The sequence below is a fragment of the Phoca vitulina genome, unplaced genomic scaffold, assembly GCF_004348235.1.
Source record: "Phoca vitulina isolate PV1807 unplaced genomic scaffold, GSC_HSeal_1.0 scaffold131, whole genome shotgun sequence".
Taxonomy (NCBI): Eukaryota; Metazoa; Chordata; class Mammalia; order Carnivora; family Phocidae; genus Phoca; species Phoca vitulina.
Genome location: NW_022589834.1, coordinates 448,796 through 466,365, shown reverse-complemented (window position 1 = coordinate 466,365; position 17,570 = coordinate 448,796). Strand labels below are relative to the sequence as shown.

The 17,570-nt window shown below is 46.5% G+C and overlaps 1 protein-coding gene across 2 annotated transcripts in view; it reads right to left on the bottom strand.

The window, feature by feature from the left end:
- Window positions 1–4,035: 4,035 nt before the first annotated feature.
- HDAC8 (histone deacetylase 8) overlaps window positions 4,036–17,570 on the bottom strand; it is a 212,805-nt gene continuing 199,270 nt past the window's right edge. The window contains exon 11 of one of the 2 annotated variants that reach the window (XM_032399149.1): window positions 4,036–4,599. In XM_032399149.1, coding sequence (XP_032255040.1) covers window positions 4,577–4,599 — 23 coding nt within the window. In that variant the 3' untranslated portion in view covers window positions 4,036–4,576. The remainder of the gene's footprint in view (window positions 4,600–17,570) is intronic. The other variant, XM_032399146.1, reaches the window with a different exon arrangement.

The following is a 17,570-nucleotide window of genomic DNA, read 5'->3' as shown; positions in this document are numbered from 1 at the left end:
CCCCCGCCCCCCCCCCCCACCCCGCTGACGCCCCCCCCCCCCCCCCCCCCCCCCCCCCCGCAAAGGGAAACTGGCTTGGGATTTTTCCGTTGGCTTTTAAAAAAAAATTTTATTTACTTTTTTTGGACCAGGTAATGCATTCACATGGTTCAAAAATCAAAAGGTACAAAAAGGGACACAGTGCAAGTCTCTCTCGTTCCCCCGCCACCTGCCACCTGGTTTCCCTGCCTGGAGGCAACTGAGGTGCCCCAGTTTCTTGTGTGTCTTTCCAAAGATGTTTTATGCAAATATAGGCATATCCAATACATACATACATATATATACATACATACACATATATATATATATAATTTCTTTCTTTAAATGGTTCTTTTCTTAACCCTTGAGTTGCGGACACAGACGATACACTCTTCTGTCTCGTCTCTCTGGCCCCTGTGCGTGCCTTGGAGATGGTGGAGGCCCGCGGGGATCCTGGGAGCACTGGGTTTGCCTCAGTTTCCAGGCCCATTTTCATGGCAGACCCCCGCACACAACGCTTTGGAGACTTTGCAAAGTCCTTCCATCTGCGATAATTGACCAAGCACTCACGATGGCCCAGGCGCTGTAGGAATTCTTTGCCCCACTTTCTGGGCAAGGAAACAGACCCAGAAGCGAGTCGAGTAACTTGCTGAAAAGCACACAACTAATGTCCTTGTGTGGGGAGGGCCGGGGAGCAGTGTGGGGCTTGGTCCAGCCTGGACTTTGGAAGCAAGAAGAAAGTTGTTTACTCCCAAGTCACAGTTTAAAAATATTTCGGTGGCACTAGGTGTGGGGCAGTGGGGGGGAAAAAAAAAAAGTAAGGGAATTCGCAGTTCCAGCCGGGCTTGCTTCCTGGCTCTGCCACTTACAAACGGGTGAGTTACTTCACAGTTTGTAGCCTCAGTTTGCTAATCTAGAAAGTGGGGATGATAACAGCCACCCGGCGGGGTGGAGAGGGACAGAGCCGAAAAGAGAGCGATCTGCAAAATGGGGCCGATTCCGATGCTTGCTTTGCATTATTATTATGGTTATTATGACCGCTCCTTGTGGGCAGTTCCTGAAGGGAGGGCAGGCTCACACCAGGTACAAAGCTGCCCCGCCTTCAAGCTACCAAACCTAAAAAAGACCCTCTCTGGCCTAGTGAATTGTAAATCCGGAGCCCTCCAGCCTGGCCGCTCTTCCTTGCTAGCTCAGAACCTCCTGGGTGGTTAGAACAGCCCCGGGGCCTGAGCACAAACTCTTCCTCAGCGGGTGTCTTGAATTTACTTTGATCTGTAACTTTCCCTGCAGATCAATTCTTTTTTTTTATGTTTTTATTTTTTTAATTTTATTTTTTTAAAGATTTTATTTATTTATGTGACAGAGAGAGCCACAGCGACAGAGGGAACACAAGCAGGGGGAGTGGGAGAGGGAGAAGCATGCTTCCCGCGGAGCAGGGAGCCCGACATGGGGCTCGATCCCAAGACCCTGGGATCATGACCTGAGCCGAAGGCAGACGCTTAACGACTGAGCCACCCAGGCGCCCCTTTTTTTTTTTTAAAGTTTATTTTTCCAATTATAAAACTAGAATGTGCTGACGAGAGAAAATTTGGAAAATATTGAAAAGGAGAAGGAACAAAAATGAAACCAATCCTTACACCTTCCTCCTCCACAGAAGCCCACTTCGGTAAATATTTTAGTGTATTTCCTTCAAGTCTTTTTTACCCTTAGGCACTTATGATAATTCTCAGCAGAGCAATTCTTTTTCTTTTTCTTTTTACAGCTTTCCTGAGGTATAATTGTTATACCAAAAGCGGCACATATTAAATGTGTACAATTTGGGGGGCGCCTGGGTGGCTCAGATGTTTGGGCGTCTGCCTTCGGCTCAGGTCATGATCCCAGGGTCCTGGGATCGAGCCCCGCATCGGGCTCCCAGCTTGGCAGTGAGTCTGCTTCTCCCTCTCCCTCTGCCTCTCCCCTTGCTTGTGCTCTCTGTGTGTCTCAAATGAATAAATAAGGGATCTTTTAAACAATGTGTACAATTTGATCACTTTAGACTGTAGGCAGCAACTCAATCTGTCTTGCTGGCTTTGTGAATGCTGTGCCCACCTTTGGGTATTTCAATTTTGATTTTCATTTTTAAAAGATTTTACTTATTTATTTGAAAGAGAGAGAGAGATCGTAAGAGAGAACACTAGTGGGGGAGGCAGAGGGAGAAGCAGGCGCCTCGATGAGCAGGGAGCTCCCTGGGGGGTTCGATCCCAGGACCCTGGGACCATGATCTGAGCCAAAGGCAGACGCTTAACGGACTGAGCCACCCAGGCGCTCCTTGATTTTAATTTAAAAAATGTAAAACTATTCCTAGTTCTATACATGGGATTATTTTCTTTTTTAAAAAGATTTTGTTTTGGAAGTAATCTCTACACCCAACTCGGGGCTCGAACTCACAACCTCGGGATTATGAGATTACGAGTCACACGCTCACTCACCGACTGAGCCGGCCAGGGGCCCCAGGCCTAATCTTTTCGACAAGAATCAGGTGAGTGTGGTACCCTCTCAGGAGCAGGCCTGGCCCCTGGGAGGCCCCGAGGGGATCAGTGCTCGAGCTTGCTCTGGGGCACTCGGTCAGAGCTGGGCTCAGTCGGCAGCGCCAGGCACGGCGAGGAGAAGGTGGCACACGCTGTCCACTGCGGAAAAGTTCCTTTTCGTTCAGGTCCGTTCCCTTTGAAAGGAAACTAGAGCACCAGCATTTACCACTTTCCCGGGTGGTTGCCTCTCGGGGGCGAGGCCTTCCAGGAATTTGGGGTGACGGCTTTGGAGGTGGATCCCCTGGAAAGGCTTGGGATAGGGGAGCCTGCTGCCGGACCAAGCAAGCCTGTGAGACAACAAACCCTGCTGGGTGGTCTCTCGTAGGCTAGGAATTCGGAGTTCCCATTTTGCCTTCCTTGGCCTCCCCCCACCCCCAACTGCCCTGTTCAGTGCCTACCTCCTCTTCTTCTTTTTTTAATCCCCTTTCTTTTTGGTATAAGTAAAACTGCCCTTAAGCTGAAAATGTATAATTAGAATAGTGGGCATTTGGAGTGACTGGTATTCCCAGCCAACCAGGCGCCCCGATGCTGTTTAATAAAAGCTTGGTTATTCCCATCCCGGATACGGTCAAGGCTTTTTCCACTCCCTTCTGCAGAATGCCCATCCCCCTCTCAGAGGCCTGGAGAAATACAACTCACCCTAGGAGAGGCCTGGCTCAAATATCACCCCCTTTGAAACGCTCCGGGATGCTGTCCTGGCCGGGCGAGTTGCTCTTTCCTTGATGCTCCCCCAGCTCTGGATTCATGTTGGTAGCAGAGCGCGAAATGGGGTGGGACCTGGTTCTTCCCTTCCTTTGCCCTGTCTGGGAGTTCCTAGATGGCTAGGATGCGGCTGTGTCCTTGTCTCAGATCCCAGTCCCGGTAGTTGGAGGAGCTTCATAGATATTCCGGGAATCAAGTGATGAGATCATAATGTTTCGCTGTCCCTTCTGCTTCCTCATCTCGCTGGTTATTCTCTGTCCCCATTTTGCCACCTTCTCTTCCTCTCGCCCCTAGATGACAGTACCAACTGGATCCCGTTTTCATCAAGTGCGCCGATCATCTACACACCATGGGGGAAATATCCTTGCTGTCCATCAAAACGCCTCTCCTTAGATCTGCAGGCCACCTACCCTTCCCGTCCCTGACTCGCTCCCCAGGCGGGGGATGGCTCCTCCCCAGGGTGCCAGAGCGCCCTCTTCTTGGTTGCAGTGTCTGTATTCCCATGAGGACTGGATGGGAGCCAGCACAGGACAGAGCTTGGCCATGTGTCGCCAGGACTTGGTGGGGCCACCCTAGTTCCTCCGTGAGGGCAGGGGGGTGGGGGTGGGGGGTTCGTGGGCGATCCAGCGCTCAGAGTCAGCTTCCATGGAAGCAGCAGTGTTATTCTCGACACTTTGGTGAGAGGAAATGTTCAGAACTGTGAGTGCTGTCAGGGGCACTGTACAATGAGGACAATGGGACAAAGAGGTAGGTTTTCAAAGATTTTATTAAAAAACAAAATAGATCCAGAATCCTAAAAACAACACAGGTAGATTTCTCCCCACCTCCCAGTCTGCCGATCAGTCCCCCTCCCCTAAGACTCCATCTGGATGGTCCTGAGGCCCAAACCCTGCCTCCTGGCTCCCCCCACCCCGCAAACCAGTGACCAAAGCTCTGCGCTTTCCTCCAGCGTCTGATGTCTCCTTTAAGAAAATAAAAATGCCCCCTCCCCAACTTGCTTAAAAATAATTTTCAAAGATTAAAAACGGCATTTGTGTGTTTTTTAAAAATAAACACTTTAAATGCTGGAAATCTCTCTCTTCCCCTAGGCCTAGTTGAGGCCTGTGGGGTGCCTGCCTGCCTCACCCCAGGAGGCCAGCTGCTACTTGGTGCCCCTTGGAAATTTTCAGGAAGTAATTTCTTCCAAATCTCCCCTGCAGTCACAAATTCCACACGCTGCTCGCATAAACACGCTGTCTTCATTACCGGCACTGCTCCTCGGCTCTGGAAACATGATCTCTTTTTGTCAACTAGACCACATGCTTCAGATTCCCTGCAAACAGGAGAGAAAACAAAATTCAAATTCAGGTAACGTGTGGATTATACCTCAATAAAGCTGTTTTTTTTTTTTTTTAAAGCACTCGCATTTTGGGGCTTGTTCTCTTGCTGCTCTTGGGAACCCAGACACCCCAACATATGAACAAGCCCAGGCTAGGCTGCTGGATGGTGAGAGACATATGGCTCAGTCACCCTGGCAACCAGCGGTTACCCACCCACCGAGTGAGTGAGGCCTTTGGCAGCCCGCTGATGGCAGTGCTGGGTGAACCCAGCCAAAGCCGGCAGAAGAACCGCCCGGCTGAGCCCAGCCCAACTGCCAATCCACAGAGCCCTGAGCTACACAAATGATTATTTTAAGCCACTCGCTCGCGTGTGCAAACACACACACACACACACACACATTCAGGCAGCGTTTTAGAGTTCACACTTCACTAACTGTGTCAAATCTTCCCCCACCCTCAACCTTTCTTCCTGGCTTAGCTGGGCACAACCCTCCTAGCATTTTCTCTTGTGACCACCTATGGAATATGAACGGGGGGCTTTCCCCTGCCCTCGGGCCTAAGAGTCTCTTAGGGAAAAGTGAGCACCTGAAATCCTACAGGACTGAGCTCCACGAATGAAAAGTTTGCTCACTTGGTCTCTCCACAGCCTTCTCCTAGCCCCACTTCCCCAAGCAAACACTGGGCTCCAGACCCTACTGACAACTTCTCCTCTGAAACAGGGAAGAGTGCGCCATGAGGGCAGGGACCCGGGCTGTCTTACTTTTGGTGGATTGCCAAAGTCTAGCACAGTGCCTCACCCATAGCAGGTGCTCAATAAATGGCTGAATAAATGGAGGGAGGAAGGAAAGGAAAAAACAAATCAGGACCCACTTGCCTATCTAGTCTTATTTATTTATTTAAAGTTTATTTTTTTATTTTAGGAATGTTTATTGGGGCGCCTGGGTGGCTTAGTCATTAAGTGTCTGCCTTCGGCTCAGGTCATGATCCCGGGGTCCTGGGATCGAGCCCTGCATCGGGCTCCCTGCTTGGCGGGAAGCCTGCTTCTCCCTCTCCCACTCCCCCTGCTTGTGTTCCCTCTCTCACTGTGTCTCTCTCTGTCAAATAAATAAATAAAATCTTAAAAAAAAGGAATAAAGTTTATTTATTTTTTTAGTAATCTTACACCCAACATGGGGCTTGAACTCAGGACCCTGAGATCAAGAGTTGTATGTTTTTTTGACTGAGCCAGCCAGGCGGCTCTCTAGTTTTAGTTTTAATTTTAAATTAACATGCAGGAAAATTGATTTGTATGTGCAGGTCTATGATTTTTTTTTTTAAAGATTTTATTTATTTGACAGAGAGAGACACAGTGAGAGAGGGAACACAAGCAGGGGGAGTGGGAGAGAGAGAAGCAGGCTTCCCGCTAAGCAGGGAGTCTGACTCGGGGCTCGATCCCAGGACCTGAGCCAAAGGCAGACGCTTAACGACTGAGCCACCCAGGCGCCCAGGTCTATGATTTTTAACACATGTATGGATTCCTGACACAGAACAGTCCCATTACCCTCCAAAATTCCCTGTGCTATCCCTTGGCAGTCACATCCTCTCCTTCACCTCGTACCACCTGGCAATCACTGATCTATTCTCATCGCTATAAGTGTTGCCTTTTTGAGAAAGTCATATGAACGGAATAAAAAAAAAGTGTATAACCTTTTGTGACTGGCTTCTTTCATGCAGTGCAATGCCTGCATGTGTCGTGCAAGCTTTTAGGTATATCAACCGTTTGTTCCTTTCTTGGGGAGGTACTTCACTTTTTAATTTTTAAATTATTATAGATTTATATGAAGTTGCAAAACAATGTCAAGAGGTACCCTTCATCAAGTTTCTCCAAGGGGCAACATCTTTCATAATGATTATTTGACATCAAACCCAGGAAATTGACATTGGTACAACATCACAGACCACATTCAGATTTCATCAGTTTTACACACACACACTTGTGTTTGTGTGTGTATGTGTCTGTGTCTGTAAGTGTATAGCTCCCTGCAGTTTTAGCACATGTAGATTTGTGTGATCCCCACCACAAGAAGATACAGAACTTCATCCATCACCATAAAGATCTCCCTCCTGCTATCTTGTTACAGTAATTCCCCTCTAATCCCTAACCCTTGACAATCATTAATCTGGTCTCCAGTTCTATAATTTTGTATATAACCTTTTGTCAAGACTGGCTTTCTTCACTCAGCATACTGCCCTGAAGATCCATCCAAGTTGTCGTATGTTAAGTTGGTTCCTTTTTACTACAGAGTAGGATTCCATGGTCTGGATGCACCAGAGTGTGCTTAACCATTCACGCACTGAAGGGCATCTGGCTTGTTTCCAGTTTGGGGCCATTACACAGAAAGCTGCTATGAACATCCATGTACAAGTTTTTGTGTGAACATAGCTTTCATTTCTCTGGGATAAATGCCCAAAGGTGCAGTTGCCGGATTATATGGTAGTTGCACGTTTGGTTTGAAAACTGTCAAACTGTTTTCCGGAGTGGTCATACCACTTTGCATTTCCACCAGCAATGTATGAGGGATCTAGTTTCTCAGCATTTTTTCCTTTTTTTTTTTTTTTTTTTTTAAAGAGTACTTATTTGAGAGAGAGACAGAGACAGAGAGCATGAGCCGGAGGAGGGGCAGAAGCAGAGGGAGAGAGGGAGAACCCACAAGCAGACGCCCCGCTGAGTGCAGAGCCCGATGACCCGGGGCTCGATCCCAGGACCCTGAGATCATGACCTGAGCCGAAACCAATAGTCGGCTGCTTAACCCACTGTGCCACTTGGCACCCCGTTTTTTGTCAGCATTTGGTGGTGTCACTCGTTTTTATTTTGGCCATTTCTGTAGGTGTGTAGAGATCTCTCACTGTGGTCTCCGTTTGCATTTTCCTAATGGCTAATGATGTTGGACATCTTTTCATGCGCTTATTTGCCCTCTGTATATCCTCCTCCTGTCTTTTGCTAACTGGATTTTTTTTTTTTTTTTTTTTACTGTTGAGTTTGGAGAGTTCTTTATATATTCCAGATACAAAGCTGTTGTTAGATATATGATTTGCAAATATTTTATCTCAATATGTAACTTGTCTTTTCATTCTCTTAACTCTTATTTCCTTTTTTTAAAAAAATATTTTATTTATTTATTTGCCAGAGAGAGAGAGTGCACACAAGCAGGGGGAGCGGCAGGCAGAGGGAGAAGCAGGCTCCCCGCCGAGCAGGGAGCCTGATGTGGGGCTCGATCCCAGGACCCCAGGACCCCAGGATCATGACCTGAGCTGAAGGCAGATGCTTAACTGACTAAGCCACCCAGGTGTCCCATCATTCTCCTAACTCTTGCAAAACAAAAGTTAATTTGTGGATCATGTTTTTGGTGTTTTAAAGCCTGAAGCTCATCATCTCTGGACCATCTTTGATTCTTCATCTCTTAGTTCAAGCCTCCTCCACATCTAATGAGTTGCCAAGCCTAACCTCAAGATGCCTCACAGCTCTGTCCTCTCCTTTCTGTTCCACTGTCTCGAACTTAGTCACATCTCTCATCACTTGGGTCACTGCAATAGCCTCTTCACTCTGGAGCTGTCCCCCCACACAATTGCTAGCTGTGATCACATGCCTCCCCTGCTCCAAAAATCCTTCAGCAGCTCCTCACTACCTACAAATGAAGTCCAACACCTTAGCTTAAGTGTGCCCCATCCATACTTTCCCATCTCCATGTGGGCCTTTGCAACGATACATTGCCCCTGCTGAGGAAATCCCACAGGGGATCCTGATGCTGAAGCCAGGGGTCCTTCCAACTCTAAGTGTAGCCAGAGCTTGATGATGAAAGAGTGACTGCACGGAGAAACAAATTTCCATGTCCAAGTATTCCAACAACACGTGTTCACAGAAAGGAAAGGTGGGTGCTGTACCCTCTGCTGCTCTGTCTCACTCTCCAGTGACATTTGGAGGCAATTAAGAAAAACAACAAAAATAATTTCCGCCCAAAGTTGATGATGAGCAATATTGAGTTTGGGTAACAATAACAATGTAAGCTTAAATAATGCCCATTGTTTCCCCCTCACGTCTAGCTTTTCCAACAGTGGGTGGCAGCCTGAGAAAATTCTAAAGGCCAGCATGGTCTGGGGCCTGGGGAGACACAGAGTACAGACCAGGGGAGGAAAACACAAATGCTTATAGAGGCCAAGAATGCACTGTATGTGAGTCAAGCTGATTGGGGGCAAGACGTATGGAGCCTTCTTGAGCCTTTGTTCTTTTTTCTTACTTTGAGTCATGACATGAGTATAAGAAATAGTTCCCTTTTTTTCTTAATTCTATTACAAAAGAAAACAAAACCAAAGCAGTGTAAGTGAGATGGACAAATGGAAATTCACACTTGGCTAGGGTAGGATATACAAGAGGGAACGGTGGGGCTTGTGGCAAAGAGGATGGCACACGTTCACAAAAAGGGCAGCTGCGACCCAGTCCCAGACATGGACTACTGTGCAGGAAGGTGGGCCCAGTGTGACCAGATCTTTCCATTTTCCAAGAGAAGGCAGACATTTCCATTTGTATGCAAAGTTTCCACAGTGTTAAATGTGGACAATTGCTCTACACTTTTTAAGATATCAATATGTGAGGCCAAATAAAACAATTTTGGAGGCAAGATGTGGCCCACAGGCTCTGGTTTTGTGATCTCTGGGTTAGCTCCGGGACAGTTCTAACTTACACCTACAGCACCCCACTTCATCCTCAAATATCGTGGTTTGGACAATACATTATATCATCATCCTACCTCTATTGTATAAGAAGGAGTACTGAATTGGGACTCAGGAGGCCTGGGTTCTATTGATTCATTGACTGACTGACAGACTCATTTGTTCATGCATTTATTCAATAAACATTAATGGAGTATCTATTCTTTGCGAGGCACTAGGTGCTGGTGAATGCTCTCTTTAGTCCTTTTTTTTTTTTTTTTTTTTAAGTTAATAGACTTTATTTTTAGAGCAGCTTTAGGTTTACAGAAAAACCGAGCAGAAAGTACCAAGAGTTCTCACATCCTCCTGCCTCTTGCCTCCCCTGGCAGGCAGTGTCCCCCCACCCCCCCATCAACATTTTGCATTAGCACGGTACATTTGTTATAGGTGACAAATGAATATGGACACACAATTATTAAGTAAAATCCAGAGTTTACATTATGGTTCACTCTTGGTGTTGTACAATTCTATGAGTTTTGACAAGTGTATAATGTTATGTATTCACCATTTCAGTATCATAGAGAAGAGCTTCACTGCCCTGAAAATCCCGTGCTGCACCTATTTGTGCCTCCCTTCCTTTCCTCGAAGCCCTGGCACCCACTGACCTGTCTCTCTAGTTTTGCCTGTTCGAGAATGTCATATGGTTGGACTCATAGGATATGCAGCCTTTACAGACTGTCTTCCTTCACTTAGCAATATGCACTTAAGTTTCCTCCACGTCTTTTTGTAGCTTGAGCGTTCATTTGTTTTTCGCGCTGAAAAATATTCCATTGTCTGGATATACCACAGTTTGTTTATCCATTTATCTACTGAAGGACATCTTGGTCGCTTCCAAGTTTTGGCAATTATGAATAAAGTGGCCCTAAATATTCATATGCAGGTTTTTGGGTGGACATGAGTTTTCAACTTATTTGAGTAAATAGCAAGGAGTGCAACTGCTGGATCGTATGCTAAAACTTTGGAAGAAACTGCCACTTGTCTTCCAAAGTGGCTGTATCATTTTGCATTCCCACCAGCAATGAATGAGACTTCCGGTTGTCCCACATCCTTGCCAGCATTTGGTGTTGTCAGTGTTTTGGTTTTTAGGTATTCTAATAGACGTATAGTGGTATCTCATTGTTTTAATTTGCAATTCCTTAGTGACAGGATAGGGAGCATATTTTCATACACTTATCTGCCATTTGTCTATCTTCTCTGGTGAGGTGTCTGTTAAGGTCTTTGGCCCATTTGTTAATCGGGTTGTTTTCTTATTGTTGAGTTTTAAGAGTTCTTTGTATATTTTGGATGCCAGTCCTTTATTAGTTATGTGTTTTGCAAATATTTCTCACAGTCTGTAGCTTGTCTTTTTATTCTTGTATTCTTTACTTTTTAAAATGCAGAGCAGCGGGGCGCCTGGGTGGCTCAGTCAGTTGAATGTCTGACTGCTGGTTTCAGCTCAGGTCATGATCATGGGGTCACGGGATCGAGCCCTGTGTTGGGCTCCCTGCTCAGTGGGGAGTCTGCTTCCCCTCTCTCTCTCCCTCTGCCCCTCCCCCCGCTCATGCACTCTCTCTAAAATAAATAAATAAATCTTGAAAAAAATGTAATAAAATGTAGAGCAGCATTGTCCAATAGAACTTCCTGCTGTGATGAAACTGTTCCATATCTATGCTGCCCAGTATGGTAGTCACTAGTTACATGTGGTTACTGAGCACTTGAAATATGGCTAATGCAAGTGAGGAGGTGAATTTTATTTTATTTTATTTTATTTTAAAGATTTTATTTATTTATTTGACAGAGACACAGTGAGAGAGGGAACACAAGCAGGGGGAGTGGGAGAGGGAGAAGCAGGCTTCCCGCGGAGCAGGGAGCCTGATGCGGGGCTCGATCCCAGGACCCTGGGATCATGACCTGAGCCTAAGGCAGATGCTTAATGACTGAGCCACCCAGGCGCCCCGAGGAGATGAATTTTAAATTTTATTTAATTTTAATTAACTTCAATTTAAATGGCCACGTGTGGCTAGTGGTGACTGTACTGGACAGTGCAGATATGGAACAGTTCCCTTGGGCTTTCTTTTCTTTGTGACACTGAGCAGGGATCATCTGTATTTCCTCCTTCATTTACAACCTCCCTTTCAATCCATTAGCAAGTCCTGTCAGTTCTACCTCTACAATGTATTCCAAGTCCACCCACTTCCCTCCATCCTTCCCTGCTATAACTTTACTCCAAACCGCTATCACCCCTTGCATGGAAAACTTTAATAGTCTCAAAATTGGTCTCCCTGTTTCTATCCTTGTCCCCTACAACCTATTTTCTATACAGCAGCCAGACTATTTTGTTAACACTTAGGTCAGAGCACATCACTCCCATGTTCAAAATCCTCTATGGCTGCTAATCACACCTGGAATCAAACCCAAACTACTTAGCTGCCAAGCCCTGCAGGTTCTGGTGTCTGTCTCCTGTCTCCTACCACCCCCCTCCTGCTTACTCTGTTCTAGCCACATGGGGCTTCTCTGTGTTTCTGGAACACATGAATCATTTTTCCTCCTTAGGGTGTCCCCCCCCTTTGCACTTGCTGTTCCTTCCGCCTGGAATGCTCTGTCCCTGGATATTCCCATTTCTGACTCTTCTCATCATTCGGGTCTCAATTCAAAAGTTATCTCTGAGAGGCCTTATGACTGCCCCATCTATGTGGCCAACACCCACCCCCCCACCGCCATCACTAACTTTCTGTCACATCATCCTGTTTTATTTTCTTCAATGCACTTAGCACACTGAAAACATCTTGTGTGTTGATTTGATTGTGTCTGCATCCCTTCACGAGCTCTATGAGGGCAGAACTCTTGTCTGTCTTGTTCATCACTCTACTGTTCGCACCCTCAACAGTTCCTGGCACATGGTAGGTGCCCAATAAATATTCATTGAAGAAATGGACATCTGTAGAGCTATAGAGCAGCTGATAAAGCACTTTCCTATTCAGTTCACAGAGGCTTAAAGCTTGGTCATCGCTCTTAAGGCTCTTATACATATGGTTGAGGTGAGTCAACATAGGCTTACAAAAGGAACGTCCATGCCACCAGGCTAAGTGGCAAACGAGTTCTGAAGACGAGCAGTGTCATAGCAGTTCGGAGGAATGCTGGGGTGACCCCAGAGCCCTTGGAGGCTGAGTGGCACCATGGAGGAACAGAGAAGTAAATTTAGGACTGTTGAAAAGTGTTTCCAAAACTTCCATTATATGGGCACCCATTTCAGGAATGTTGTCATATCTACTTAACATCTGTATTGATAGTAACAATATTTTTCTTTATATCAACTCAGTTTAAAAATTTTAATACCAGGGCACCTGGGTGGCTCAGTTGGTTAAACATCTGCCTTCGGCTCGGGTCATGATCTCGGGGTCCTGGGATGGAGCCCCGGGTTGGGCTCCCTGCTCCGCGGGGAGCCTGTTTCTCCCTCTCAGTCTCCCTCTGCCGCTCCCCCTGCTTGTGCTCTCTCATGCTCTCTCTCTCTCTGTGTGTCAAATAAATAAATAAATAAATAAATGAAATCCTAAAAAATTTTTAATATCTATTTGGGTCTCATCTATCCTAAGTAGTAGTAGGTAATCACCATCATCAACAGACTTGATGTGCTCAGTACATTTTATTTTATTTTATTTTTTAAAAGAGTTTATTTATTTGAGAGAGAGAGAGCACGAGCGGAGGGGAGGGGCAGAGGCAGAGGAAGAAACGGACTCCCCGCTGAGCAGGGAGCCCGACGCGGGGCTCGATCCCAGGACCCTGGGATCACGACCCGAGCCAAAGGCAGATGCTTAACCGACTGAGCCACCCAGGCGCCCCTGCTTGGTATACTTTAAAACATACACTAAAATGAATACAACTATTAAAATGAAAAATATCCTTGTGTCATCTCAAGTTGTCTCTCACACAGAGGTACATGAGGCACATTTTGAGAAAAACCATTGTAGGGATTGCTCTTGGACAGCTGGTGCCCAGGCTGTTCTGCTGCTTCTAGTATCTGAGAATCTTGGATGGTCCCCTCCCCCACCCCGACCCCCTGCCATCCAGCTCCCTCAACCCAACCTGGTCCCCCATCTCTGTCCATTCGTTTCACCAGCCTTCACTGTTGTCTACATTGGGCTAGGCCCTGTGCTGGGTGCTGAGGTCACAGGGGAGAGCAAAGCATAGTTCTTGCCCTCAAGAAGTTCTCAGTCTAGTGGGAAAGGCATATATGGAGACAAACACCTCATAGTCCATAACAAGGTGATAAAATACCAGTGTGTACAGAGTGCCCAGGGCATACAAAGAGGGTGTGGAGGGTTTCACAGAGGAGGCAGCATCTTTAAGGGCAAAGGGGGAGAGAACGTTCTAGGCACAACTGGATATACAAAGGCAACTGCAAAGTTTTTGTGGCCAGAGCACAGGATGATGGTCAGGGAAGGGGGCAGTGAGGTTGGAGAGATGGCCAGAGGCCAGATCATCAAGGGCTTAGAAGGTCGTGGCCTTATCCTAGAGGCCATGGGGATTTTAAGATGGGGAGGAGGCCCATCTAGCTTGATCTAGGGCTAGAGGAAGTTTTCCAGCTGCCGCCCCATCACAACCATGTTTGGGGGGGTCTCACTCTCTACCTGGGAACAATGGCAGAACAAAAGATTTCTATGAAGCCTTGAGCATGTGCTGATTTGGAAGGCTGATTTAATTTTAGCTCTTAATTGTCAACTGTATTGCTTGCCTTGGAATGTAGATCCCCCTGTCATCAGAAAGCCTTTCAATGACAATTAAGTATAACCACCAATTGCCACTTGTCTGCCTCTGACCTGAATTAGAACCTGAGGCTGTGGATTAATCCCACCAAGCTTCTGGCATTTACAGGATATCAGCACTTAAAGGCTATTGCCCTGATGGCTAGGGTGCTCCGATCTTAGTTTGCAAGGGACTACTGCAGTCTCAAACAGAATTGAAGCAATTTCTAAAATAGCTTATGATTCATTTTTTCTCCCCTCCTGTGCCTAAATCTGCTGGCTCCATGTGGAGGGATAGGCACAAGTAACTGTAGAGGTGACATCACAGGAGTGGGCTGCTTGTCTGCCAGCCAGCCTGTGGAGCTTGGCCTGGAGTGGTTTATCTGCTGGGCTGGGCAATGCCTCCCAGCCGTTTTGGAGTCACAGCCCCGGGTTCCTTGGTCCGTGTGCTTTCTCCATATTTTTTTTTCAGACAAAAATTCTGGGCTGGGAAATCCAGGATAATGGGAATAGCAGTGGCAGGAAGAATAATACAGCCTTACATCTGTATAATGCTTTAGAGTTGTGAAATCCATTTGCTCCATCTTGCTCCACCCAAACACCAGTGGGAAATGGAAGCTGGGATTTTAGGCCCGGACTGGAGATAAACTCTCCTTCTCTTGCACAAAGGAGCTAAATGCTAACATTCCCCGTTCACTTCAAGGCCTATCATGATTAGGCCTTGGATACCACCAGAAGGTCAGAGAGACTCCTTTCAGTATCTAGGTGCTTCCTGGAAGATACATTTTCCAGCACAAACTGCCTGGCGGGCACAATCTATTAACCATGCCGTCCTGATGGAGCCAGCAAGCAGTGCCAGCCTCAGCACTGCCAACTCCTTCTGTACACCCTGCTTTCCAGTCCCAATGGTCCCAAAGACCTTTACTGGAGCCAAAGGCATGGCTGCTAGCTGTGGAGCCCTGAAGGTAGGGTGTGCCGTGAACATCTGGAAGTGCCAACAGCTGCCAGAGCAGCTTAAGGGTCTGTGAAAGGAAAAACTGCAATCCGAGTCATATTAGCCACCACTGCGGATCCTGAGGTGAAGGGCCGCCGAGCCCAGTCATGAACAGCTGAGGAGTAGGGTGGACGGATTCTTTCCTTGGAGGAGCCATAAAAATAGTTCTGCATTGATCTCATGTTTGTTGTGTGATGTTCCAACACCCGGTCCCAGCATAGCTTGCTGTCCCCGGTGCTCTATTGCTACATTCAGCCTGAGAAGTCTCCCAGCCTAGCTTCCCTCCCCTGATCCTCTGTAGCATCATGGCGGTGGGGCTGGAAACCAAAGGGGTGACATACTCTTGCTGGGCCTTCTTGGTTTTAGATTCGAGTTCAGTGTTGTGCGCATGCGCATGTGTGCGTGCGTGCATGCGTGCACGTGTGCGCGTGCGTGTGATGACTGTGGTAGGAGTGAGCCACAGACGCTCATCAGTATTGTAAGAGTGGTGGGTAATCCTGCTGTTGGGCTGTCGCTGCTGCTGTCGCCACCACCACCACGCAAGTTCAGAATGACCCCAGTGCAAGACCATAAATGCGGTCAGTGCCATGAAAACGTCATCTTTGTAAACCAAGATGCTGTACTCAGGCCATTCTGTCGGAAATCTTGGCGGGGTATAAAAGTGACCCTTTTGAGGGGCGCCTGGGTGGCTCAGTCGTTAAGCGTCTGCCTTCGGCTCAGGTCATGATCCCAGGGTCCTGGGATCGAGCCCCGCATCGGGCTCCCTGCTCCGCGGGAAGCCTGCTTCTCCCTCCCCCACTACCCCTGCTTGTGTTCCCTCTCTCGCTGTGTCTTTCTCTGTCAAATAAATAAATAAAATCTTTAAAAAAAAAAAAAAAAAAAAAGTGACCCTTTTGAAAGTTGAATCTGTCAACTTGTATGTGGAAAGTGACTGGCAGAACAGAACATCATCACCTCCAAAGCAGAGAGGCCTCCCAGAACTTGTTTTCCAGCTCACGGGGGATATGTGCGCCTATGAAAATAGATTAAGGATCACTGCTTCAGCCTCTTTTAGAGATGTGAATAAAAATCTTGGCTTGGGACTGCCTCCTCTCTGGTTGACTGATTTTTCAATTGATTTGTATTTATTAGCTAATGAAATTAAAGTTGTAAAAATGATAACAGAAACACAATAAATCTCCCCCACAACTGGCTGTTTCTATGTCACTATGGTACATTCCTCACTTTGATTACTTCAAAGTCTATTATTTTGTTCTCAATTATTCTGTTTTTCTGGCACTGGAGAAAATCAATTTGTTTTATTTTCTCTTATTCATGCACTCAATTATGCTCTTCGGGCACATTTAATCACTTTGATGTTTTCATTTTATGGCCCGTCTCTAGGCACTTCAGCTGCATTGCTGCCAACGGGCAAGCAGGGCTAATTTGCATGTCACAATAGACTTGAAATTCTAACTCAATTTCGAAATCTTTATGAAATCTCCCTCCAAAATATGCTTGGAGCTGCAAAGAGGCAGAAGGATGTGGGTAAACCAGAAGCCTATAAAGATGCTTCCCTCTCTCAAAACACTGAGAGCTCTTTGGTGGCCGGACTGTAGCTTGGGGATGCCCCGGTCCAGGTGTAGCAGAGGAGTCCGCAGGATGGGACGTCTGTAGAGCTTCCCCTGGAACTTTGTGGTGAGAATCCTGCAAAGACTGCCCCTCAGCATCAAGGCCAGGGAGGGTGGGCCTGCTTACTCTGGCATAAATTGCCTATCTGCACTGCTGGATTTGGCAGCTATGCTAAAGACAGCACCTGAATCTCAGTTGGTTAAAGGGCCTCAGGGTAGACTGAGGGAATTGTCAACAGTAAGGCATTCCAGAACTCTGAGTGTTTTACCTTATTTTCTCTAATTAAAGTTCCTTTTTTATTTTTATTTTTTTAAAAAGAAAAATGCAGTTTATTTTATCTTTTTTAACATTTCGAGTTTTTATTTACATTCTGGTTAGTTAACATGTAGTGTAATGTTAGTTTCAGGAGTAGAATTTAGTGGTTCATCATTAACATATAACAGCCAGTGCTCATCACTACAAGCGCACTCCTTAATCCCCATGACCCATTTAACCCATCCCCCACCCACCTCCCTCCATCAACCCTCAGTTTGTTCTCTGCAGTTAAGAGTATCTTCTCTAGTAAGTTCTAACCTCCTTTTTGCCCCTTGATTATTTTAGAGCTAAAAGCTGGAGGGGAATAAGTGATATAATTGCTTTAAGCATGTACTTTGGGCAAACAGAAAAAAAAAGCTCAATTAAACACATTAGAGGCCTCCAAGTATTCTTCAAAATTTCTTGGTTTGTTGTATACAACCAGTAACTCCACTGGGAAGAAGAAAAATTCTATATTTCCTCTTCTACACTTTGGGCATGACCTTCAGTTTCTCATGTGGAATTCCAGCTCCCTCACTTGCTCTGTGACCTTGTACAACCTAATCAACCTCCCTAAGCCTCAGTTCTCTCATCTGTT